General features: G+C 39.4%; 2 protein-coding genes across 5 annotated transcripts in view; one reads left to right on the forward strand and one right to left on the reverse strand.

Moving 5' to 3' along the window:
* The window catches only part of LOC123875006 (probable Rho GTPase-activating protein CG5521), a 40,114-nt gene extending 13,229 nt beyond the window's left edge, over positions 1-26,885 (forward strand). For all 4 annotated transcript variants that reach the window (XM_045920622.1, XM_045920623.1, XM_045920624.1 and 1 more), the window contains 20 exons: positions 30-268; positions 11,526-11,629; positions 12,770-12,906; positions 13,310-13,464; positions 13,710-13,835; positions 14,196-14,363; positions 14,800-14,896; positions 15,151-15,335; positions 19,639-19,794; positions 20,293-20,515; positions 21,189-21,327; positions 21,527-21,635; positions 21,798-21,958; positions 22,187-22,363; positions 22,783-22,909; positions 23,456-23,611; positions 23,862-24,020; positions 24,223-24,481; positions 24,871-26,414; positions 26,629-26,885. In XM_045920622.1, coding sequence (XP_045776578.1) covers positions 30-268; positions 11,526-11,629; positions 12,770-12,906; positions 13,310-13,464; positions 13,710-13,835; positions 14,196-14,363; positions 14,800-14,896; positions 15,151-15,335; positions 19,639-19,794; positions 20,293-20,515; positions 21,189-21,327; positions 21,527-21,635; positions 21,798-21,958; positions 22,187-22,363; positions 22,783-22,909; positions 23,456-23,611; positions 23,862-24,020; positions 24,223-24,481; positions 24,871-25,040 — 3,047 coding nt within the window. In that variant the 3' untranslated portion in view covers positions 25,041-26,414; positions 26,629-26,885. The remainder of the gene's footprint in view (positions 1-29; positions 269-11,525; positions 11,630-12,769; positions 12,907-13,309; positions 13,465-13,709; positions 13,836-14,195; positions 14,364-14,799; positions 14,897-15,150; positions 15,336-19,638; positions 19,795-20,292; positions 20,516-21,188; positions 21,328-21,526; positions 21,636-21,797; positions 21,959-22,186; positions 22,364-22,782; positions 22,910-23,455; positions 23,612-23,861; positions 24,021-24,222; positions 24,482-24,870; positions 26,415-26,628) is intronic.
* LOC123875080 (endocuticle structural glycoprotein ABD-5-like) lies at positions 16,247-19,263 on the reverse strand. The gene is made up of 3 exons (XM_045920739.1): positions 18,807-19,263; positions 17,592-17,704; positions 16,247-16,989 (listed from the first exon to the last, which is right to left on the reverse strand). The coding sequence occupies exons 1-3, from the start codon at positions 18,816-18,818 to the stop codon at positions 16,797-16,799; spliced, it is 318 nt and encodes a 105-aa protein (XP_045776695.1). The 5' UTR covers positions 18,819-19,263; the 3' UTR covers positions 16,247-16,796.
* Positions 26,886-27,366: the final 481 nt, after the last annotated feature.

Genomic DNA, 27,366 nt, shown 5'->3' on the forward strand with positions numbered 1-27,366 from the left:
TCAATTTTCATATTTACCTTCCGTCATAGAATGGTCTGAGAGCGACGCGGGCAACGGCGTGGGGGGTATAGCCGGTCTGGGCGGGGGAGCGGGCGCGGGCGTGGGCGTGGTACTGGGCGGCGCGGCGCGCGGCTGGCTGCCCGATGTGGCGTGCGTGCTGTGGCGCCGCATGCTGGCCGCGCTGGGCGACCCTAACGCGCTGCGCGACCCGCATGCGCACCACCACCTCTTCAACTACCTGGTGCACCTCAACGCGACCTTGCTCAAGGTGAGTGAGCCTTTATATCCGATAGCATTTGACTGTTTTATAGCTTGTAAGGGAAGATATAAATATAGCTAGGCTCTATCAAACATAAATCCACCCTTATCAAGGAAAATTGGGCTGTTCTAGCCACGAACCATGGCGTATTTTCAATTTACCGATAAATAATTCGAAATAATCCTCGTTATATTGGCGATACGTCGACGTATTTCTAATTTGGTTTTATAATAATATAATTCTTTAAACGGTCATGTAAATAGTAAGCAATAAGTAACATGATATTGGACATTTATGTTAATAGTAAGTAATAACATGATTTTGGCGCTCGCTACGCTCGCATTAGTGGTTGTACTGATTTCCTAACTAAGTTCCATGTTTTTTCATTCAGCAACAATGTGACACAGTAAAAAATGTATTTTGTAAAATTAACCAAAAGGGCATCATAAAGTGCAAATTATTTATTATTAAATACTGCAGAACTGGTCTATTGTAGTTTTTAAAACTATGTATTGACTTTTAATTACATAAAAGACAATGGTACTGATTCTGAGCGCAACTAAATTTTAGAATATTCGCATCTTGTTCTTATCAATGCAATAAGAAAAGGACAGACAAACCTAATCATTTAAAACTGTCTGAGTAGTCTCTAAAAATAAATGTGTCAAAATTGCCACAGTCCAATCTATTGACCAGTCGAAATGGTGTCATACAATCAATTTCACTCACTAACTCGCCTGCACAATTAGAAGTAATGTATATTTTAAGGCAAACGCAGACAACGTACTTTTGTCGACCGTCAAAATCACGTCAAATAGATTACTTGGGATTCGGCGAATAATTCGAGTTAGGACTACGATAGTTCGGCTTCGGTAAATCAAAGCGGCCACATTGAGTCATTCGGTGCGAGTGAATACTCGTCCCTACTGTGTATAAGATATATCCCGGAAAAAACAAAGAATTCCCGCGGCGATTGAATCCGGTTTGAAGTTTTTACAAAAGTACGCCGAGGAAAGTCTCGTCTGCGCTAAACTTAATAATTATATAATGATTTATTGTCCTCTTCAGACAATAGTCCGTTGTCTGCGCTTGCCCCTAAGTAGGTACGGCGTATCGCAAGCGTCGAAAGTGGCCTTCAAGGTTTCAGCAAATCAGTCACAGTTAGTGCTACATAATCATAAATCTGCCTTGGAAGGTGTGTTAAATGAACTGTTACATAACGCTTGCTATAAATGCATAGAGTAGGTAAATGCTAATGAGTATTTTGCACTGCTGCATAAGTCATTAAATTTTATAGTCTTATGAAATTATGCATTTTAGCTAAGAAGACCAAAAGGCATGTTTGTCTTTGAAATGTACTTTGGAAACTTAAATTCGTGTTTTTAGTCGTATTTCTCATATTTTTGTTAGCTTTTTTAAATTCAAGTTTTTTTATCTTCATTTTTCGCATATTATATTTCTTGGCTTTCTTTTAAATTCGAATTTTCATTAATCTTTTCATATTTTTGTTACTTTGTTCAAAAATATAGAAGTTTTTGTCGCTGCTGGTACAAGATTACACAGTAGACTCTTGTCTAGATGTTTTGAAACTATAAAGATCAAAATCCACCTGCTGATAATGAATGTACTACTTATTTGGCTGTACAAAGTAATGCTCGCCTTACAAAAACGCATTGAGTTCACGCTTGACCTTGTAGGTTCTCTGAAATAGTGAAAACCCTTAAATACTGTTTCGTAAATCAGTTTAATATATAGTTTTGTAGTATTTATTACTCAGAAAGATAACGTAATTGACAGATAAAAAGAAAGAAAAACATACTGTGTTCAGAATTTAAAAAAAAGAAAAGAGTGTTTTAAGGACGTATTTGCACACTTGTATAGATTTTCGGTACGCTTTGTGGCTAAAATATACTAAGTAAATTGGAACTACAGATTGCTAAAAATAGATTGGTCCTTTATCTCCAGAGATCGAGTAATTTTTTGATAAAATCATTAATTTTGATACTATAAGAACGATTTTCCTTCACCTCTTCCACGCAGAATTAACGATTTAGGGTCAAGTTTAGGTACATTTTTCTCAGTTTACGTACGGATTTTATTCTTCTAATAAATATTTTCCGTTAGCACATAATGTGTACCTCAAAATGTGAGATTATTATATTAATAGTATTATAAAAATAAATAAAAACATCGTGTATAAATTTTTCACGTATTTTGCTTCAACCGCAAACCTTAATACAGTGCACTAAGGGTTATTTTGATATTGGGCAGGCAATGGTATGATTTCAAAATTATATCAGTCAGCGGCTAGCCGCCTTCGTGGGTGGTCTCTGCGTCGGTTGCTATAATTTTTTGATGTGGAAAAGATCGCTGTACGAACACAAAATAGTTCGACAAAACCCTAACTGATATTTATAGGTACTTATTCCGTGATTGTGCTGATATTTTGGCAAGGTAAGATAATAATGATAATATTATGTACCTATTATCACATTTTATCGTTAGCTGGATTTTTTTCTTGAGCATGATAGTGATCTGATAGTGAACTTCGAAGGCTGCGACAGGAACTTGAAGACTAGAAGAACTAGATGTGTCCAGTTTGGGCTCGTTTTCTTAGTCATGACGAGATCTTACCTCCGGATTTGTGGAGTGACCTGATGGTACACCTCGAAAGTCACTATTGGAACTCGGAGACGAATAGAGCTAGGTGTTTCGAGTTTGGGCTCATTTTCTTAGTCATGATGAGATCTTACCTCCGGATTTGTGGAGTGACCTGATGGTATACCTCGGAAGTCACTATTGGAACTCGGAGACGAATAGAGCTAGGTGTTTCGAGTTTGGGCTCATTTTCTTAGTCATGATGAGATCTTACCTCCGGATTTGTGGAGTGACCTGATGGTATACCTCGAAAGTCACTATTGGAACTCGGAGACGAATAGAGCTAGGTGTTTCGAGTTTGGGCTCATTTTCTTAGTCATGATGAGATCTTACCTCCGGATTTGTGGAGTGACCTGATGGTATACCTCGGAAGTCACTATTGGAACTCGGAGACGAATAGAGCTAGGTGTTTCGAGTTTGGGCTCATTTTCTTAGACATGATGAGATCTTACCTCCGGATTTGTGGAGTGACCTGATGGTATACCTCGGAAGTCACTATTGGAACTCGGAGACGAATAGAGCTAGGTGTTTCGAGTTTGGGCTCATTTTCTTAGACATGATGAGATCTTACCTCCGGATTTGTGGAGTGACCTGATGGTATACCTCGGAAGTCACTATTGGAACTTGGAGACGAATAGAGCTAGGTGTTTCGAGTTTGGGCTCATTTTCTTAGACATGATGAGATCTTACCTTCGGATTTGTGGAGTGACCTGATGGTATACCTCGGAAATCACTATTGGAACTCGGAGACGAATAGAACTAGGTGTTTCGAGTTTGGGCTCATTTTCTTAGTCATGATGAGATCTTTCCTCCGGATTTGTGGAGTGACCTGATGGTATACCTCGGAAGTCACTATTGGAACTCGGAGACGAATAGAGCTAGGTGTTTCGAGTTTGGGCTCATTTTCTTAGTAATGATGAGATCTTACCTCCTGATTTGTGGAGTGACCTGATGGTATACCTCGGAAGTCACTATTGGAACTCGGAGACGAATAGAGCTAGGTGTTTCGAGTTTGGGCTCATTTTCTTAGTCATGATGAGATCTTACCTCCGGATTTGTGGAGTGACCTGATGGTATACCTCGGAAGTCACTATTGGAACTCGGAGACGAATAGAGCTAGGTGTTTCGAGTTTGGGCTCATTTTCTTAGTAATGATGAGATCTTACCTCCGGATTTGTGGAGTGACCTGATGGTATACCTCGGAAGTCACTATTGGAACTCAGAGACGAATAGAGCTAGGTGTTTCGAGTTTGGGCTCATTTTCTTAGTAATGATGAGATCTTACCTCCGGATTTGTGGAGTGACCTGATGGTATACCTCGGAAGTCACTATTGGAACTCGGAGACGAATAGAGCTAGGTGTTTCGAGTTTGGGCTCATTTTCTTAGTCATGATGAGATCTTACCTCCGGATTTGTGGAGTGACCTGATGGTATACCTCGGAAGTCACTATTGGAACTCGGAGACGAATAGAGCTAGGTGTTTCGAGTTTGGGCTCATTTTCTTAGTAATGATGAGATCTTACCTCCGGATTTGTGGAGTGACCTGATGGTATACCTCGGAAGTCACTATTGGAACTCGGAGACGAATAGAGCTAGATGTTTCGAGTTTGGGCTCATTTTCTTAGTCATGATGAGATCTTACCTCCGGATTTGTGGAGTGACCTGATGGTATACCTCGGAAGTCACTATTGGAACTCGGAGACGAATAGAGCTAGGTGTTTCGAGTTTGGGCTCATTTTCTTAGTAATGATGAGATCTTACCTCCGGATTTGTGGAGTGACCTGATGGTATACCTCGGAAGTCACTATTGGAACTCGGAGACGAATAGAGCTAGATGTTTCGAGTTTGGGCTCATTTTCTTAGTCATGATGAGATCTTACCTCCGGATTTGTGGAGTGACCTGATAGTATACCTCGGAAGCCACTATTGGAACTCAGAGACGAATAGAGCTAGGTTTTTCGAGTTTGAGCTCATTTTCTTAGTCATGATGAGATCTTACCTCCGGATTTGTGGAGTGACCTGATGGTGTACCTCGGAAGCCACTATTGGAACTCGGAGACGAATAGAGCTAGGTGTTTCGAGTTTGGGCTCAATTTCTTAGTCATGATGAGATCTTACCTCCGGATTTGTGGAGTGACCTGATGGTATACCTCGGAAGTCACTATTGGAACTCGGAGACGAATAGAGCTAGGTGTTTCGAGTTTGGGCTCATTTTCTTAGTCATGATGAGATCTTACCTCCGGATTTGTGGAGTGACCTGATGGTATACTTTGGAAGTCACTATTGGAACTCGGAGACGAATAGAGCTAGGTGTTTCGAGTTTGGGCTCATTTTCTTAGTCATGATGAGATCTTACCTCCGGATTTGTGAAGTGACCTGATGGTATACCTCGGAAGTCACTATTGGAACTCGGAGACGAATAGAGCTAGCTGTTTCGAGTTCGGGCTCATTTTCTTAGTCATGATGAGATCTTACCTCCAGATTTGTGGAGTGACCTGATGGTATACCTCGGAAGTCACTATTGGAACTCGGAGACGAATAGAGCTAGGTGTTTCGAGTTTGGGCTCATTTTCTTAGTCATGATGAGATCTTACCTCCGGATTTGTGGAGTGACCTGATAGTATACCTCGGAAGCCACTATTGGAACTCGGAGACGAATAGAGCTAGGTTTTTCGAGTTTGAGCTCATTTTCTTAGTCATGATGAGATCTTACCTCCGGATTTGTGGAGTGACCTGATGGTATACCTCGGAAGTCACTATTGGAACTCGGAGACGAATAGAGCTAGGTGTTTCGAGTTTGGGCTCATTTTCTTAGTCATGATGAGATGTTACCTCCGGATTCGTGAAGTGACCTGATGGTATACCTCGGATGTCACTATTGGAACTCGGAGACGAATAAAGCTAGCTGTTTCGAGTTCGGGCTCATTTTCTTAGTCATGATGAGATCTTACCTCCGGATTTGTGGAGTGACCTGATGGTATACCTCGGAAGTCACTATTGGAACTTACAAAACGAGCTCAAACTCATAACATCTAACTCTACTCGACTCGAAAGTCCAATAGTGGCTTTTGAAGTATACCTTCAGAGCACTCCAACAAGTTTCAAGGTATAATCTCGTCATAACTAACAAAACGAGCCCAAACTCGAAACACCTAGCTCTATTCGTCTCCGAGTTCCAATAGTGACTTTCGAGGTATACCATCAGGTCACTCCACAAATCCGGAGGTAAGATCTCATCATGACTAAGAAAATGAGCCCAAACTCGAAACACCTAGCTCTATTCGTCTCCGAGTTCCAATAGTGACTTCCGAGGTATACCATCAGGTCACTCCACAAATCCGGAGGTAAGATCTCATCATGACTAAGAAAATGAGCCCAAACTCGAAACACCTAGCTCTATTCGTCTCCGAGTTCCAATAGTGACTTCCGAGGTATACCATCAGGTCACTCCACAAATCCGGAGGTAAGATCTCATCATGACTAAGAAAATGAGCCCAAACTCGAAACACCTAGCTCTATTCGTCTCCGAGTTCCAATAGTGACTTCCGAGGTATACCATCAGGTCACTCCACAAATCCGGAGGTAAGATCTCATCATTACTAAGAAAATGAGCCCAAACTCGAAACACCTAGCTCTATTCGTCTCCGAGTTCCAATAGTGACTTCCGAGGTATACCATCAGGTCACTCCACAAATCCGGAGGTAAGATCTCATCATGACTAAGAAAATGAGCCCAAACTCGAAACACCTAGCTCTATTCGTCTCCGAGTTCCAATAGTGACTTCCGAGGTATACCATCAGGTCACTCCACAAATCCGGAGGTAAGATCTCATCATGACTAAGAAAATGAGCCCAAACTCGAAACACCTAGCTCTATTCGTCTCCGAGTTCCAATAGTGACTTCCGAGGTATACCATCAGGTCACTCCACAAATCCGGAGGTAAGATCTCATCATTACTAAGAAAATGAGCCCAAACTCGAAACACCTAGCTCTATTCGTCTCCGAGTTCCAATAGAGACTTCCGAGGTATACCATCAGGTCACTCCACAAATCCGGAGGTAAGATCTCATCATGACTAAGAAAATGAGCCCAAACTCGAAACACCTAGCTCTATTCGTCTCCGAGTTCCAATAGTGACTTCCGAGGTATACCATCAGGTCACTCCACAAATCCGGAGGTAAGATCTCATCATTACTAAGAAAATGAGCCCAAACTCGAAACACCTAGCTCTATTCGTCTCCGAGTTCCAATAGTGACTTCCGAGGTATACCATCAGGTCACTCCACAAATCCGGAGGTAAGATCTCATCATGACTAAGAAAATGAGCCCAAACTCGAAACATCTAGCTCTATTCGTCTCCGAGTTCCAATAGTGACTTCCGAGGTATACCATCAGGTCACTCCACAAATCCGGAGGTAAGATCTCATCATTACTAAGAAAATGAGCCTAAACTCGAAACACCTAGCTCTATTCGTCTCCGAGTTCCAATAGTGACTTCCGAGGTATACCATCAGGTCACTCCACAAATCCGGAGGTAAGATCTCATCATGACTAAGAAAATGAGTCCAAACTCGAAACACCTAGCTCTATTCGTCTCCGAGTTCCAATAGTGACTTCCGAGGTATACCATCAGGTCACTCCACAAATCCGGAGGTAAGATCTCATCATTACTAAGAAAATGAGCCCAAACTCGAAACACCTAGCTCTATTCGTCTCCGAGTTCCAATAGTGACTTCCGAGGTATACCATCAGGTCACTCCACAAATCCGGAGGTAAGATCTCATCATTACTAAGAAAATGAGCCCAAACTCGAAACACCTAGCTCTATTCGTCTCCGAGTTCCAATAGTGACTTCCGAGGTATACCATCAGGTCACTCCACAAATCCGGAGGTAAGATCTCATCATGACTAAGAAAATGAGCCCAAACTCGAAACACCTAGCTCTATTCGTCTCTGAGTTCCAGTAGTAGGTTCCAAAGTATGCAATTTCATCAAGTCGGGAGGTAATGTAATGCTATCCTTCTCAGATTATTTTAGTCATAGTAGGAGCTCATAATTTCATAAGCATGGAAATGTTGTTCATTGCCAAGAAGTCATGGTGAAATATTTCATCATCAGACCCTTAGTCTGTAGGCACTGTTCTACTTACTGTATTATTGTCAAGATACATATTTAAAAAAAAAAACTGTTAAAAAAAAATAGATGACCAAATATAAAATAAAATAAAAATATCAAAGTATCAAAATCAAGTCGATTCACTCATTTTGACGCAGCTGTGTGCGTGTGGGCAGTGTACTTATGTAGTAGTGCAATTTTGATACCTATTCATTTTGCAAAGACGTCCTTAATGTAGGTTATTTCATTAAAAACTAAAATCTAAATATATAAAAAGAAAAATCCTGACTCACTGACTAACTCATCAACGCCCAGTTCAAACCCTTGAATCTAGAAAGTTGTGCACAGAGATTACCTTTATTCTTTATTTATTTGCATTCATGTTTTACATCATAATAAAAAAAAAATTATAATATTACAACATGAAGCCCCGTCCGGGCGCTGCAAAGTGATTACATATAAATAAAATGTCACGTATATAAAAATTTAAAAATAAAAATTTAAAAATGTTATGGAAATTCCTAACTAACTTTATAATACTAGCAGCCCGCGACTTCGTTCGCGTGGATATAGGTTTTTTTAAATCCCGTGGGAACTCATTGATTTCCCGGGATAAAAAGTAGCTTATATGTTAATCTAGGGAATAATGTATCTCCATTCCCAGTCAAATCCGTCCAGTAGTTTTTGCGTGAAGAAGTAACAAACATACACACATTCACACATCTTCGTCGTAACAGTCTTGGTAGAGCGGTCGTGGTCATCACGATCTTATACGATCCACGAGCATTCGCCACTCACATTCACACATACATACACACAAACTTTCCTCTTTATAATATTAGTGTGATTAATTTGATGTGATTCAAGAAAATAAGACTCGATTTTCCGAAATTTCCACAGGATAGGGATATTAAATACGATTTATACTATCACCGAGCGAATAATATAATCGATTGCTATTATGCGGTGGAATACCTGTTAATAATACCAGTAAAAAATAGTGCATAAATAGATTTCTTAAAACACTCCTACTCAGAGTAAAATAGTTACTCGTTTTATTTTTGTTTTAATCTTGTACCTGTTAAATAGAAACTCCTACAATTGCGCATAAGATTACGAGTAAATCAGTTACACTGTAAAAACCGCTACGGTCCATGCCGATTCTGTGGCATCTGTTACTGGTTATCGCGAATACCAGTGACTTATCACTCGATATCTGGCACTCTTCGGCAGATGTTGTAATATAATATTTATTGTTCGACTGTTTATCTCATTCGGAGCAATGTTTTGTTTTTAATCCGATGCGTTTCCCCTTTGTTTCGCGCGAACACGCAACACGCAGTCCGTTAGTGTTTAGTGCGCAAAGTGCTAGTGTATGGTCCTATTCAAACTGTGCGACCTGTTGTCCAATTCGAAGTTCTTCAAGGATTGCCAATGCGAAAGAGGAGCAGGAAAAAGAAGGCTCCTAAGGAGGCTTCGGAAACGGGAGGTAACTGTCCGGGAGACATGAATCACTACCCATATTATAAACAATAGCTTATTCCCGCGACTTCCGCGTGGACTACACAAATTTCGAACCCCTATTTTAACTCCTTAGGCCTTAGGGGTCAAATGATCAAAATCCTTGCTTAGCAGATGTCTACGTCATAATAGCTATCTGCAGCCCGATTCGTCCAGTAGTTAGAGCTGTGCGTTGATAGATCAGTCCGTCAACTTTTCCTTTTATATATATATAGGAGACTAGCTGACGCCCATGGCTTCGTCCACGTGGATTTAGGTTTTTAAAAATCCCGTGGGAACTCTGATTTTCCGGGATATAAGTAGCCTATGTGTCACTCCCCAGGTCTTTAACTAGACCCATGCAAAACATCACATCGATCAGTTGACCCGCTGCGACTTCACTGAAGAACAAATCAATAAACTAACAAACAAACACACTTTCACAAAGTAGTGATGCGAAAGTTTGGTTGTTTATCCGTCAATCACCCTGCAACGGAGCAACGGATCGACCTAATTTTTCGCATGTACTTATATGGTTAAAGATCTGACAAACAACATAATATGTTACTTTTTGTCCTGCAATATGAAGGAGCTCCCGCGGGATTATTAAAACCCAAAATTCACGCTAACAATATCACGGGTACCAGCTAGTAATTACGATAATATTCTGAAGTGTGACTCTTAAAACTTCCAACCATTCTGATTTAACGCCGTTATAGCGTTGAGCTATTGAGGCTTAACAATATCAGTTTTTTCCCCTCATTTGAAGAATATTAATTTGTCTTCACATCGTAGTCAAATCGTTAGTGTTTTACTGATTCAAGATTACAAAAAAGAGGGTACTTTGCAAATTTTAACACTGTGTTGTGTCAAAATCGTCCCGTTTTCTTGTTTCCTATGTCAGTACCGTTTTCAGTCAGTCATCATTATTAAAAATGTTTTCAGCTTTTGTTTTAATTTATAGTTTTTTAGATAGTTTATTTTGGAATTTAGTGATATCTATTATTTTTGTGCTTCTCCCCACAAGTTTCTTTATGTATGTGACAATGTTTATTTCGTTGATAGATGCGATATGTGATGTACATCATGAGCGTATGAGTACGTTAGATTCGGCTAGGTTCTGGGAAAGTATTGGTTTTATCAGATTTTATACTAAAATAGTGTTTAAAAGACATTTACAACAAAAATAGTTCGACTTTGTTTAAACTAGTGGAATTGAACTCGATATCACAATGCGACTCATCAGTTATTTTCTATGTCAAGGCCTAAAAAATACTTTAGGGCAAATTCGGTTGTACACAATCTCTAAATTACATTAAATTGACCAGTCTTAATCTAGTGCTATCCTTTACGCTTTATGAAAGGGGTAGCAACACATTTAGACCTACCATTTTAGATGGTCTAGACATTTAATTTAATTTAACAAAAATTTAATTGAATAAAAAATATTTTTAGGGTTCCGTACCTCAAAAGGAAATTTTGAACCATAATGGTATCACTTTGTTGTCTGTCTGTCTGACCGTCTGTCGTGTCTGTTAAGAAAAGCTATAGGGTCCTTCCCGTTGACCTAGAATCATGAAATTTGGCAGTTAGGTAGGTCTTATAGCACAAGTAAAGGATAAAAATCGAAAACAGTGAATTTGTGCACAAAAAAATTGAAATGTGTTGATGAACAAATAATAATAATTAGTATTTTCAATGTAAGATAACTATACCAAGTGGGGTATCATATGAAAGGGATTTACCTGTACATTCTAGAACAGATTTTTATTTATTTTTATGCATAATAGTTTTTGATTTATCGTGCAAAATGTCAAAAAATAGCTGAGTACGGAACCCTCGGTGCGCGAGTGTGACTCGTACTTGGCCGGTTTTTTTATTTCTTTACCTAATTAGTTTAGGGATTGTATACAACAGAATAAGCCACATCACCTTTTGAATAGACCAAAATTATTATTGTAAACATGAATGTGATAATATGTGCGTTTTACAGATAAGTGCGAACCAAACACTCAATGGCAACACGGAAATACATGTGCCCTTCAACCTTGTGGCCGGCTGGTGCCTCGAGGCCGAGGCGTTGCCGTCCTCACACAGGTAAGGATCAAATGTCTTTAGTAAAGATTAATTAAAGAAAATATAACCGGCCAAGTGCGAGTCTGACTCGCGAACTCAGATTACCGTACTTAAAGGAAACGTATTATACATATTTGTTACAATACAATATTTCAGCGTTTATTAAGAGGTGTATTCGGGTTTTAGTATTAAAACTTCTTGGTTAAAGGAAATATCCTGACACAAAGTTGAATCTATAAGAAACATTAGTAATGGGCGGCGTATACGACTGCCAGGCGCCAAGTGACAACCGCGCTATTCTGAGACAGAGCGACGCCTTTAAATCCTCTAAAATTTCACGATGTATATATATAAAGTTATTTAATTCATTCATTTGTGGTTTCCTTGACATATTCCATGATATGATGATAATTCGATAAGAAATGTTTCCGCAAATGAATTGATGATATCGAATCTTTTATCGCACATACGTAAGAATGTCAATCTTACTGATGCATCTCAGTTAAATCCACATTCTAAATGATATAGTAATATCATTGATATTGGGACAGCAAGGAGGTGCTCTCAAGTTTTAATTTTTCATGATAATATAATATTGGTAAGCTTTATTTACATAACTAGCTTATGGCCGCGATGTTGTCCACTTGGACTACTCAAACCTCAACCCCTATTTTGCCCCCTTAGGGGTTGAATTTTCAAAACTCTTTTCGTAGCGGATGTCTACGTCATAACACCTATCTCCATGCTAAATTTCAGCCCAATCCATCCAGTAGTTTGAGCTGTGAGTTGATAGATCAGTCAGTTAGTCAGTCAATCAATCAGATTTTCCTTTTATATCTAGTAGTAATACTAGATGATGCCCGCGACTTCGTCCGCGTGGATTAAGTTTTTTAAAAATCTTGTAGCTGTACTCTTTGCTCTTCCGGTATAAAATGTTGCTCTGTACCAAATTTCATATAAATCGTATAAACGGATGAGCTTGATTTTCCGGGATAAAAAGTAACCTATGTCCGTCCCTGGGATGTAAGCTAACTCTGTACCAAACATCAAAATCGGTTAAACTGTTGGGCTGTGAAAACCTGACAGACAGACAGGCAGACAAAAACACTTTCGCATTTATAATATTAGTTTAGTATGGATTTAGATTGAGTTTTCCCTTAGAGCGGGAAAGTTGGTGGCGCTGCGATTGCTCTGCGAGGCGACGGCGGCGCAGGCGCAGGGGCCGGGCGCACCCTCCGTGTGCAGCGGCCGACCGCACCTCGCGCACTTGCAGCTCTACCAGCGAGCGCTGCACCACGGTATGCATTCATTATTATTTTAACGTTTTAACTATCGTGAGTGATTTCTATTATAAGTATTGATTGTTACGGCTATACTCACGTATTTAGTCGATGTAAGCCCGACTAGGTTCGAACCCATCCGGGGTCCTTTTTCATAGGGACTCAGCTCGCTGCGCGTTGCGGTTGAGACTAACATGGGCTAAATACGTAACACGTAACGTATAGCCGTAACAACCTATATTCATTACTATTCTTTTTTTTTTAATTCATAGACTGGAAATACTTCGGCTTTTTCATTATTTATTGGCAAGCACTACCTTTGGCTTTTTCGATACTAGATTTTTGGAAATCTAAATCCACGCGCACGAAGTCGCGGGCATCAGCTACTATCTGAATAAACATTTTCATTTTTATTTGACAGGTTTGACCGGCGAAGATAGATCTGTAGTGGACGTGCTAGTGGAGCACGCCGCGCCGCGATACCTGTCTCTAGCTCTTGAGGGCTATTCGCTGCTCTTACTAGATTTTGTACACGCTTCCACCGTCGTGCTCAATTCCTCCGATTGTGGACCCTCGGTAAGTATCAACAGTACACCTTACAACAAGTCTGCTTGCTTTTTCTTCATATTTAGCAGTGGGAAGGTGGGCGTTGTAAATCGCATACTGCGTGTTGCACCGTACAGATTTGCCTGTTTCAGCGGATTATTGCAAATTAAGCTTATGATTCTTTCTTTGTATATAATCATGAACTTCCGCAATGTAACGCCAGCTTCTATACAACTATTTTGGAAACAAAAACTCATGCATTACTATTGTTGCAGTGCCCACGCACAGCCGCTGTGACGTTTCTAGGATCTCTGCTCGCGCTGCCCGATGGCCTGATGAACGCTCCGATGTTGCAGCCCTATCCTCACCAGTATAACACGGTGTCATGTCCTGATTTGAAGGTGCGGAATATTTTATTAAAAATCTGAGAATTTGAGGTTTTGATTACGACTACGAGTTCCATTTTCAGTTCCAAAATGCCGTACTTACATTTTTTTAATCTGAAGTTTTACATCTGCACTTCTTCTTTGTGTACACCGGATACATCCATGATCTTAAGGTTTTTAGGGTGCTAGAAAAAAAATTTTGGTGAATTCAAATTGTCGATGTTTTTTTTATTTTTTAAAGAAATCAATATGAGTATCCAAGATGGCGTATTTATATCTTTTAATCTGAAGTTTCACTTCTTTTTACATTTACAGTACATTAAATACACGCATCGGTTTTTTTATCGATATACTAAATCGGTAATTGTTTTCCAGGAGCACGTACTAAATATCGTAGTACGGGTGTGCAGACGCGAGGGCGCGGCGGCGGCGCGCTGCGCGGGCGCGTGTGCGCTGGCGGCACACTGCTGCCATCTGCTGGCCACGCGAACCGCCTGTCCGCGCCTGCCGTCCTACGTCACCTGTCTGCTGCAGATGCTGATGGTACAGTAAATAAAGCAAGATCGCGCAACTGCCAAACCACACTTATTTTCTGAGAAACAAAATGTGTGGGATAGAGCCTCGATAGGTCAACCGTTAAAGCAACTCTAAATCTTAGCCTGTGACGCCAAAGGCCCTCTTTACAAATAGTGACGGTAAAGTGGCAAAAACAAGGAGAAAATGCGCCAGACATTTTGCACTTATGCTCGCGTTCTTATTTTATCCTTCCAGGTAAAATACATAAGAATGTCTACTCGTTTAAATATAAAAATTTCGCGCTCGCTCCTCTCGCACTTGTGACCGCTTTATAATGATCGTTCTAAATTATGATATGCCAAAGACACCGACAAATATTTTACACTTGCTACAGAAATATTTAAATCTTATTTTATTGCTCATCTTAGCAACTATTTTGTTTGAGCTACTATTTTTGTTACAGATGAAAAATAAAATGATAGCCAAAGTTGTGAGCGATGCTGTGCTAGTACTGGCTGATTATACGGATCGCATCGTGGAGTTGTATCCAGGCCTTGCTGGTAAGAAAGAAAATATTTGTAAAGTGTCATGTAAGCCAACTTGCGGTTCTACCACTGTCCAAGAGAACTTGACTGTCTACTAAGAGAAACTTTTTCTTTTGCAACTTCGAAATATTAAACGTAAAAGTAATTTGGCAAGGCTTTCCGGCGGATTCATTTAGGAAAAGGGAATAGTATGTTCTTTAAGAGAAATAAATATGTTTGAATTGTCCCTCTGAATCACATTTAACGTTGATTTCTATATTTTTTAACAGAAAAAATTATAAAATGGATCTGCGCTTGCCTCGCTCAAATATCGAGCAGTAGCGGACGCGACTCAGTGAAACCCCTGGCTGGCTCGCTGTTGCTGTGCCTTGCAGAATTCGCCGTCCGGTGCGGGCCTGCCCGACTCATGGAAGAAAAAGATGGCGAGCAGACCTTGCTGCTCGTTATATTTAGGGTAAGATATGTTATTATTTACTCTTTATAGTCAAAATACCAATCCGCACTGGAGCAACTTTTCGAACTTATAGCCTATAACCCTTCTCATCCTGAAAGGAGACCCGTGCTCACTAGCCAGCTTTTTGACGTTTGATAAAAAGTCGCTGATTTGACTAGTAGTCATCATCCCTATTACAGTTGACATGTATGTTTGAACTAAAGTTATGAGTAACAACTACGAGTTTAAGTTTAAACCAAGTTTAGAGATGGTAAACTCGGTTTAAACGATTTAATATACTTTTAATTAAATTTTCAATTATTTTATAAAAACTCGCTATTGTCAAAACGCCACCAGAAAGTGCACAAAGTTGCCCAAAGCATAGACACCTCAAACTCAAAGGTGATTCAACCCTTCACATTCAAATTTTTTTTTTAATTCAAGGAAATCAAGAAGGAAGGCTAAAAACAAACTTCAAAATTATTTCCAAAAAATATTTTATTCAAAATTCGTTTACAAACATACAAAAAACGTATAAAGGATTACAAAAACGAATCCTCCTTTCTATTTACATTTTAGCCGCTTTCGTGCATAATGATTTACACGAAATATTGTACAAATGTTAGTGGCATGTTACATACAATTTAGTTCGAGTTGGAGTGTTTGAATGTGTGCACTCTTTGACAATCCAATTTAAATAAGAAACAGCCTTGATAGTCTTAAGGCTTGGTCTTAATCTAAGCCTTAATAGATTAAGACCAATGTATATAACCCGCAATAAATAAATTGATTGATTGATTGATAGTTTGAAATTTAACGAGGGTATAGTTAAAACTAGATAACATGATTCTAAAATAATAATTAATTTACTGTTGGAAATTATTATTATTAAACAAGTTATATAGTCTTCTATCATAGAAGTCCAGTAGATGAAAAATATTGGAAAGCTATATCAGTTATTAATCTTCGTTTATGTGGAATTTCAATAATAATTTTACTGCTAGAAGGTATCTAAAAGTTCGCTTTTTAAAACTGATAACAATGTTGTGTTCTCAAAGTTATGATTTTTTTTTTTAATTGTTGAAAAATTTAAAGGCAAACTTTAAACGAACTTTATTCTCTATTGTATTAGTTAGTTGTTGATGCCATACTTCTTTTATTTTTTACAAATTACATTTGTACAAAAGATAAAACATGACATGAACGTATTTACAAGGGGGCAAAAAATTGCTTTTTTACGTGTTATAATGTAGATGACGAGTACATACCATGATACATTTGATGATTTTGTTCGATATTTAGACTCAGTTGCATGAGTCGTGGTTACTGCAGTTCTGTGGGAGATGGCGTTCGAGCTGTCGTGGGCAGTAACGAACTAACCGCTTTCTTGTTCTATTCGCTGAAACTTCACGGATTTCTACTCGTTATCTACATTATAATTATGTCGTTAAACCACGAAATAAGCCTAAAATATTATCTTATTTACTGTCCTGGTTGTTCAATATGCTCCTGCGGCTGGTAGCCATGCTCGTTGGCGATGAAGGTGACTACGTATGTGAGGCCGTCGGGCGCGGTGTACTTGTATGTGCCTTGCACTTCGAGGGCTTGCTGGTCTTCGCTGATTTGCTTCAGCGTGCCTTGCTCTTGACGGGAGATTCCGTCGCTGGTTTCGAACCTGTACAGTAGTTTTATTTTAGTTTACTCACTCAGTTATAGTTACTGACGGAAATTAGTAAATAAATCGAATCTATCTAATTAGTAAATAATCTACCAAATTAGTAAATAAATAGAATCGAATCGAATGAATCGATCTAGCGATGAGAATCTAGCAAAGTTATTTGTCAAATAATCCACCAATTTTGGTCGTTAATAACCATTATCGTTAATAACGTCGCTAAATACTTATTGACAGATTACAGATAGATTGATTATATTATTAATTTCAATCGCAATGAGAGATTTGTGCATAGAGAAAGTGGGGATTTTTGGAGATATCAAAGTGGCATCTTTAGCCAGTCTTACTGTCCAGGATATATAAATATCAAAATCGTCTTCATAAGGTCATGAAATAACATAAATGAACAAAAATCTGCATTTCCAAATAACTTTCGATTAATGAATATTTGAATTACGTGAAATTGAAGGGTTTTTAAAATGTCCGTTAAACAAACCTAATACAATATTTTTTTCTATAAGAACATTGATTTATTGCAAACTAAGTAGTGGAACTAAGAGTAGACTGCCGGCGTAGAAGGGGTACTTATATTTTATACTCACTCGAAATTGTAGCCGTCGGGATTGACATTAGATTCCTGTTTGAGGATGTAAGCTTGCTCCTGTTCTTGAGGAACCGCTGCAGCCAAGGCCAATAAGGCAAACGCGCACAATACCTGCAAATTATTCAAAAAATTATAAAGTACTAGCTTGTGCCCGTGGCTTCGTCCGCGTGAACTATACAAATTTCTAACCCCTATTTGGGGTTGAATTTTCAAAAACCCTTAGCGGATGTCTACGCTATAATAGCTAGATACTGCACGATCCGTCCAGTAGTTTGAGCTGTGCGTTGATAGTTCAGTCAGTGAAGTCACCTTTGCCTTTTATATTTAAATTACGTTTCGCCCTTAAATTCTGGGTATATAAACAGGGTTCGATAACAACAAAGTTAATACCATGTTTTTAAGTAAGTAGTAATCCCAAGCAAGGCTACGGATTGCCATTTGTTTTCGCAATCGGCAACTTGGACCTCCAAAGTTCCAACCATTTACCGACTAGGGTCAACGTTGGAACTAGCACAATCGCCTGATGTCTTAACTACGACCCTGACCTATTAAAAAAAATTGTGTCCGTATATGTGCTAGATCGAGAAATGATTTATTTTCACTGTTTAGCACCGTCCTTTTAGCTTGCAAAACCCATTGTTCTTTGTGAAACGCAATAAACATTTAAATAGACACAGGAAAATTAGCAAAGCTTTGTTAACACTCTACGTCACTTTAATGATTATTTATTAACACTTAAGTTATATTTTGAAACTATACTTTCAGTTAAAATTATAGTGCAAAAAAACAATACCAATGCCAAAATATTATTTTATTAAATATTGTATAGTCAAATCATTACTAATCTTGATAAATAGTGTTAAAATCAGCTGTTAATAGAAATATTACACACACAACAAAATTGTGTGAGAACATCTAATATGTAACTTTTTGTTAACATTTTGATCAAACAAATTGCTTGATCGAAAAAAAATCGAAGGCAGCGTACATTCTAAATACGCTACTGTCTTTAAACGTAAATAATGTCCAAACTTTTCAAGGTAAAAAATCGGGAAAGATCTGTTATCTTCTTTATTTCCAATTTTAATTATTAATTATCTTCTTAATTTCCAATTCCAAAGAATTTAATGTTTTTGAATTAAATTATTGATAAAAAGGGATAACAAATTGATTTCGCTTATGCCCAAGAAATAATTTAAAAAATTCCACTTACGATTTTTTGCATTTTGATAAAAGGGATGATTTTGAATTAGTAGTTTAGGAAGCTGTGTCGTTGGAGTCAACCGTTGAACTGTGATAAGCGTAAAATGCGCCGGCGTTTTAAACATGACCGCTGCGTACACGCATTGATGCGACGTAATATGGTGCTAATGAGAAAGATGCAATGTTCAAATGTCCAGCGCTAAATCTCAGTGTCTTACGTAAAACTATAAGAATTTTATTAGAATGTGTATATGAAAAACCTTGGCACATTTTCACTTAGTGATCAATTTCGGTCGTTGTGAAATGGCGAATTCTTAACATTATATGAAAATACAAACTATATGAAAATTCCAGCGCAACGTGCCTGTATTTTGATAAATACAATATATGGTTGATAATGTGGCTAATTTTGTTGCACACAATCTCTAAACTGAATTGACAAGCCTAAATCGAGTGCTATTCTTTTCCACAAATTGCTATTATTTTGAATTTTTAGCACGAAAGAAGAATATTGGTGATACTGCATTTTTTTAATGGTTGACAGCATTAAACGCGCTCTAGATTTTGTTAGGTATGTAGTTAGGAATGATTTTAGATGGCCAAGAAGTTATTTTTTTACGTTTGCCATGAAGTAGGTAGTTTATACATACACACCACTGCATATACTGTACTATATTAGAAAAACAAAAGATTCCAAATGCAATATTTGCGACATTTTAACTAATTAATATATAAAAAAATCAACAAATGTACACTCATACTACAAAATAATCTAAGAGAGTATGGCTTACTCTACAGTGAAAAGGATACGAGTTTCGTTCAATTGTGTTTAATGTTTATAGGTTCTATATGCAGTGATGAAGGGAACGAATGGATCTGATATAGAGGGTCTCGTGCTGCCCGTCGACGAGGATTTCGACCCCAACATTCAGCTGGACAATTTGACGCCCAAAACTACACCGGCATCTACCATTGATGTCAAACTATGGGCTCAAACGGTGAGTATAACTTCAAGGTACCTATTTGATGTTTTACATACAAGAATTAAGATTTTATGGGTATGATTTTAGGGGTAATTAGTCCTAATACCTAAATATCCCGTTGGAATTTGTCAAAATCCTTTGGGGGGGTTTACGTTATAGAGAGAACCATGCGATTATCAAACTTCTAGACCCAGCAGCTTTTGCTGTGCGTTGTTATATGTCAATCATTTTATCCTTTTACTTAAAAAAATGAATATTGAAAAGTCCTTTTCTAAAAATCTCACCTAGTATAGGCGAAAACAAATTATATGACGTTTTGAACCTTAATTTTGTCTAAGATGATATAAAATTTTGTGGACAGTGATTGCACTAAAGGTCTACTTGGAATTTTTTTTTCCAAGGTATCGATCAATGGTATAATGTAATAAAGTGTTATTAAAAACGCATATTTTTTTCTTCGCATAATAACTTTTTTCGAAAATTGCTGCTTTAACCATCTCTTTTTTTTGACAGATATGTTCGCAATTGGTCCTATATTTAGGCCACTGGCCACTATGGAGTGGTTGCCAAACTTCGTCGAGCGTCTGCGAGCAACACGACACAGCACTCGGCTCAGAGCTTGGGTCGGCTGTGTTAAGTGCATCGCACGTACAACTGATGAGGTTCAGTGACACGACGTTAGCCAGTCTCGTGGAGCTCCCGGCTATTCATCCGCCCTGTGGAGGTACTACGCCAGGTAAGTCTGTTCAATGATCAGGTATAGATCGTTTCAACGAATAGTTCCCATGGCGTTATGTTGGCTCCCCTGTCTGTCTAAATCATTGGGGTGGTCATTGGCACCATATTGGCATGAGAAGACGCAGATTTTGTTTATTTTCATTTCATTCATTCATAAAAATATAATGAAAATAAACAAAATCTGCGTCTTCTTATGCAAATATGGTGCCAATGACTTGGACAGACAGGGGAAACAACATAACGCCATAGGAACTATACGATGAAACGATCTATAATATTGGACTTAAGAGCTAGGTTCTGCGTGTTAACTGCTCATCAAGTGCAACTGATTTAGTTCAGTGACACAGCGTTAGCCAGTCTCGTGGAACTCCCGGCAATTCATCCACTTAGCGGAGGTTCTACGCCGGGTAAGTAAGATCAGGAAATATTGGACATTAGAGCTACAGTGTCAACTGCTCCTCACTTAAAAGTGATGAGGTTCAGTGACATAACGATAGCCAGTATTGTGGACCTCCCGGCTTTTCATCCACCATGGTACTACGTCGCGTAATTTTGATCAGGGGTCAGGTAATATTGGACGTTTCTATATATTTAACACTTATCTGTCATTGTCTTTGAATCTTGAATTGTTCGATGAATAGAGAAATACATAATAATAGTTCTGTTCACAGGACTTATGACATCGGACCGTCAAGTGCGAGTGTTACTCCGCGATATATGCGGCAAGGCATGTTGGGACGCGTCCGCGCTTTACTACGATCCTTCGGTTGCGTCTTCGGAACCATTAGAACTACTACCGCTACCGAAAAAGTAAGTGTACAGACCACAGAGAAAGCACAAAGGCACAATAAACTTTATCACTTATCAGTGTTGATGTTTCATGCAAATGTTAAATGTATATTTTCTTCAAATAAAGATAGTAAAAAATATTTTGTATTTTATTGATTGGGCTTTCTTGCATTTGACACCCTTTAAAAGTCAAAGTAATTAGTATTATCAATTCTCGCAGTGTTGCCAGTCCCAGAGACAATACGTTATCATCGCTTCCGCCGCCACTGCCTGCTGATTTGTTACCGGACTACAAAAACTCACCACCAGACAAACATCAGTTGGACCATGTAAGACTATTTTTTTTAATTTAAAACTACATACTATGTAAGTTTTGCAACACTGATTTTTACACTGTCATCGATATAATATAATACGTCCCAAAAATGCATAATTATTTTTTGTATTATTTATGTATATGTGTGAAATCTAATATGAATCATTGTCAATAGGTCTTGGCCTACATAGGCCACACGTCGCCCGAAGTAACTTGTGGACGGCGTCTCGATGAAGTAGGTGCTTCTCCTCTCGCTCCAGGTCTTGAAGACGAGCTGGTTTGTGCCTTGGTGGCGCACCGCAACTCTGAGCGATATTACGTTGCTAACCGCGACAGGTAAGTTAAACATCCGGTTCGAAGGGGCGTTAAAAACGTTGTTCATAGGTCTTAACTTACATAAAACACAGCGCCCGAAAATGACAGTTTTTCTTATTACTTGATTAGGGCTTCCAATTCCTAAATCCAAAACTCGTCCCGTAATTTCTTCAACTTTATTATAAAACTTAAATCTTTTAAAAGGTATAATATTTTGATTTTCTTCACCTCAAGAGAAAATCTTTGCAGTGATGACGAGTCAGAAGCTTGGGAGAGCTGTTCTGTTGGCGAGGCGGGGCCGTTTGAACAGAGTCGCCTGCTGGTGTCGCAACTTGGCACGTTAGGCGCTGCCAGACGACCGCACGCCCAACTGTTACGGCGATCTGACAGACTGTTGAGGGAACTAAGGAACCTGGACGCTCAGAGGTAAGTTTGCTGGTACTCTTTAGGAAGAGCATTAGAACAGAGTTGCCTTCTGGTGTCGCAAATTTTGACTGAAGTCTTATTATTATGTCAAGAAAAATAGTTGAGATAAAAATGTTGAAGTACACACACATCTTTTAATAGCGATCAAACGAGGCGGTGGGTCACCTGATGTGAAGTGATTACCGCTGCCCATAAATATTTGCAGTACCAGAGGACCAGCAATTAGTTGCCGGCCTTTCAAGAATTTGTTGATCCGCCTCTTGAATAACCCCATTTTGTAATCTAATGGAAACACCGCAGAAGGGAATTGATTCCACAGTCAAAAGTCGAAGATGAGCGTCTGCGTTGCTTGCTTGTCTTCTCGTGTGAAGAGTTCCTCAAGAGATTCTCATAATTTTAACAACAATATATTTGCCCAGGTGTAGGGAAACGCATAAAGTGGCGGTGATCTACGTGGGCAAGGGGCAGGAGACGCGCAACGAGATCCTGTCCAACCGCTGCGGAAGCCCCGCCTACGAGGCCTTCCTGGCTGCTCTTGCTTGGGAGGTATGTATTATGAAACCTGGAAATGACGCTTTTTCTAATGTTATAAATGTGAAAGTTTATGAAAGTGAGTGTCAAGTGTGAAAATTAAAAAAATTATAAAAGAATAGATTTACTTATTCATTTCTCAAATGTCTACCCTAAAATACAATTTTTTTTTATTTCGGTTAGGTAATTGAGATTGTTGTCTGTTTTGTATTACAAAAGATACTCAAATATCCATGCAAAATACAAGATCTCATCAGGACCGAGTGGATTTAGGAAAACTTAAATCCATTTGGACAAAGTCGCGGGCAAAAGCTGTAATATAGCCTAGCCTATTCGGTTCGTGGGTTTTTTTATTATTATTTAAACAGAGTTCCTCTGATATATGTCAGAGTCTTTTCCTAAATTTCTTCGGTTCGTGATTCTGGACACGTCTAACTTGGTGAGTGAAATCTGCTACGAACTTAAACCCTTCTCATTCCAAAAGAACATGCCGCGATGGGTGGAGATGCTGATGGTGAATTTATATCACTTGCTACAGGTTTTGTGTATTCCACTTGACAGGTGGAGTTGGAAAGCCACGTGGGCTTCACTGGGGGCTTGCGAGGGGGAGGCGGGGGCGGGGTGAGCGCGCCCTACATCGCTACGCTAACTTTGGAGGCTTTGTTCCATGTCGCTACTCGAATGCCTGCCGACACTCCGGACGCTATACTTAACAAGGTACAGTGAAATTAACATTCGCTGAGATCGCAGTAAGGGACTGGAATTGAATAAATAGAATTAAAACTTGGAAAAAAAAAGTTATTGTTAATCGTAAAAATGTCTTTTTCATTTTATTATTTGTGGATAACTTTTGGTAATAACAGAAAATTGAAAGTATCAATACCTTTACAGGGGCTCATGTGTATTGCATCTAGATGTGAATTGTAAAATAAAGAATATGAACATCTGTTCATTTTGTTATCCCCAGACCCGGCATCTCGGCAATGATGAAGTACACGTAGTGTGGAGCGAGCACTGGCGGCCGTACAAACGAGACACGCTGCCCACGCAGTTCTGTGACGTTCTCATTGTGTTGTATCCCTTACCCGGAGGCCTGCTGCGGTGCACCGTCTCCAGGAAACCCGACGTGAGATATAACTCTAAAAACATTATTTCCTTTCATTATACGCAGATATGAATATAAGTACAAGTTTTTATTTTTTATTTTATTTGTATTGACATTAATTATTATTATTATTGATATTAAAAGAGTTTGTTGAAACAACTTTATTCAAAAGAGTAACAAACATACACACGAACTTTCGCCTTTATAATGTATGTGTTTTTAGGTGTCGGTATTCGGTCCGTTGTGGGAAGAATGCGTGATACGCGTGAGCTGCTGCGCGGCGCTGGTCCGCGGCGCGGCGTTCGCGGGCGGGCGCGCGGTGCGCGCGACCATGCCGCTGTACCAGCACGCGTGCAGCGAGCGCGCGCGCGACCTGGACGCGCTGGTGCACAACCACACGCAGGCCGCCACCTTCGAGACCTTCGTGACGCGCGTGCGCGAGCCCGTGCCGCAGCCGCACCTCACGCACGAACAAGCTACGGGTATATGACGTCATTGTTTTCCGGATGTCAATGTCTATGTCAATTTCCGGAACGCAAGACCTCTGTACTGGATTTCATATAAATCGGTTAAACGGATTGGCCTATAAGAATGCCGTGGGAACTCTTTAATAAAAATAGCCTATGTCCGACCCCGGGATGTAAGCTAATCAGCTGTACCAAACATCAAAATCGGTTAAACTGCTGGCTATGAAAAACTAGCAGACAGACAGACACACTTTTGCATTTACAATATTAGTATGGATGTATGAGTATTGTATTATTTAGCATACAGGTGATCTTAACAATCTCGCTGTCATTTTACCGTAATCGAGCCGCATTTTTCAATAAAATTAGTCTTCAATTAGTCTTCAACTTTTCATTGGTTACAGATCAAAACAGCGCTCGTCTCGCAAACGCTCTAATAGACCACGGCGCGAGCTCGTGGGGCGGCGTGGGCGAGCCGCACTCCGTGTCTCCGCGCCCCACCAAGCGCCTCGGCCCTTTCAAGCGCCCCCCGCAGCCCGCCGCCTCTCAGCCCACCGCCCGCCACAACCGGTGAGCGGGGGTACCACCAGCATAATATCCCAGCATTGTTCTATGGGAGCCTGCTAGCCGCGTCGCAACATACCGCTCGGTGGTATCCCCACCATAACACTTTCGTTATACTTCGACATCTTCTACCATATAGCCCTATAAGCCTTTGTCAAACACACGGTGAAATACAAACTGAACACGTAGCGCAAGCAAACCGAGGCGGAGATGTCAAACTAAGCGCGAGCACACAGCGGACCGAGTACGTGGCGAAAGGGAAACGAGACTGAGGCGTCGCGCAATCCTGAGTCGCCACAGCTCGAATGAGTATCCACGCCAAAGCGCTGCTATTAATTTTAAAAATAAATGTGGAGTGAAACGGATTTTGATGAAAATTTTTCGGTGTCCATCTCGTCCGCGAGTCAAATAATTTGTAAACAAACAACTGGCACGCTTTGCCTTTGCATCGCGACTCGTTCTGTCGTTCATACAAAGTCAGCTATTACAGTTATCTCGCTCACGCCTCGCTTCGCCTTCTCGCCTGTGGTTTGTCTTGGTGTGTGGTTCGCTGCGGAAACAGTTCGTTCCGCTTCGCTTTCGCATTTCTACGTGACCAGATTCGAGCGACACCGGACATTACAAAATAATGCATCGCCACGCGTTTGGTTCGCCGTGTGTTTGACAAAGGCTATAGGTATAAAGTTCGCTCAATTCGAACTAACACAGCGTATTCAGCAACTATGATAGTTGGTAGTCCAAGGCGCGACCTCGTAGGCGGACCTTATAGTTCTTGAAATCTTACGCTTACTATAAATACTTTTTATTCTCTCCATTGTAAAAATAAGCTTTATCGTAGCGGGTCTTTTGGATATTTAAATGTCGGCATTATTAGAACGATATTTAAATTTCAGTTTGCAGTTGTCTGTAGTCTGCGTTAGCCCTAAGGCATCCACCACGCAATCTCCACGGGCGAGGGAATCGCAGTGAGTCCTACTACTATCTTCAGCTATAGTATCGCCCTGTTGAGATTGTTCTATAAGAGTTGTATTATATAATTTGGTGGCACAGCCGTGATTCTCACGTCCGTGGAGATGGGCTTAGGCTGAGGTCTATAAAACGTACTTTGACTTGGCCTGACGTTTGCGTTATAACATCTGAAAGGCCTGAACTTAAGACAAACGAGACAGATTTACGTCCATCACATAAATATGTCTTGTTTTAACTCTAAGCAAAACCTGTGTAAAGTCATAGCTCTATAGATTTAGTATGAGAGTCATGATAAGCTGCAACTGCATAGTGAACTACAATCTTCCCTTCATTGTCATAAACATGTCCGCTTGAGTGGTTAAGAATGATAGCGCTTTTGGACTTATGAACAATAGTTCGAGCGGTCCCTATACAGGTGTAACCAGAACGCTAGCAAAAACTCACCTACGACGCGGCAATTGACTTCGAATAAACTATTTACGGAACGTTCGTTGACCTCTAGCGTCAGTCAGATGTTCCATTTGCAATATTATATTGTGTTTTTTTTAATATTTATGATTTTTTAGTAAAAAAAAATCATAGTAGCGTTCCGGTTAAGTATAGTTCTGTTTAATTCAGTTTCTGTATAGCTGCTCTGGCAAAAGGACTTGAATATCTATATCAACACATTACAGGTAACTTGATCATTATTATCCATTTCATTAATACCCATTTCATGATTTGTTTAGTTCATAGCAAATTGCAGACATGGGGGATTTGATTATTATTATTAATATTAGATTATTTTATTATTATTAGGCATAATTTATAGTCAGTGTAACTAATGTCGTCCACGGTGAGATTGTTTACACTAAAGTAAAATATGATATGGACTTAATGAAATTTTTTGTACTTAATAATTTATTATGTAAGACATAAGCTATTTAAATAATATAAATACATAGATTATTGCATTTAAAATATTAACTAAACTTAGTAAGTTTTTCTTAACTTCCTGCTTCTCATGTGTTTAAAAAATAAATATATTTATTAACATCGAATGAATGGCGCGTCGGCGTTATTCAGAAATGCTTGCATGCTAATGCATGCATATTTACCTATCAGCATCGACAATCAGCGTAAGGAAAAAAACCAGTCCAAACCTATATTGTGAAAGATCTCACTTGCGATTGAGATATTCACACATGCATTTCGCATTCCTAATTATTATCGCTAGTCGATAGCGAAAAAGCTGCATCAATCAATTGACTGAATTTATGGTATACTTGCTGCATCAATGCATTTCAGCCAATAGATTCTGAGCGCAACTAAATTTTAGAGTATCGGCGTCTTTTTCTTAAGAAAAGGACAGACATACTTAATTTAAT

This window comes from Maniola jurtina, chromosome 19 (assembly GCF_905333055.1).
Source record: "Maniola jurtina chromosome 19, ilManJurt1.1, whole genome shotgun sequence".
NCBI lineage: Eukaryota > Metazoa > Arthropoda > Insecta > Lepidoptera > Nymphalidae > Maniola > Maniola jurtina.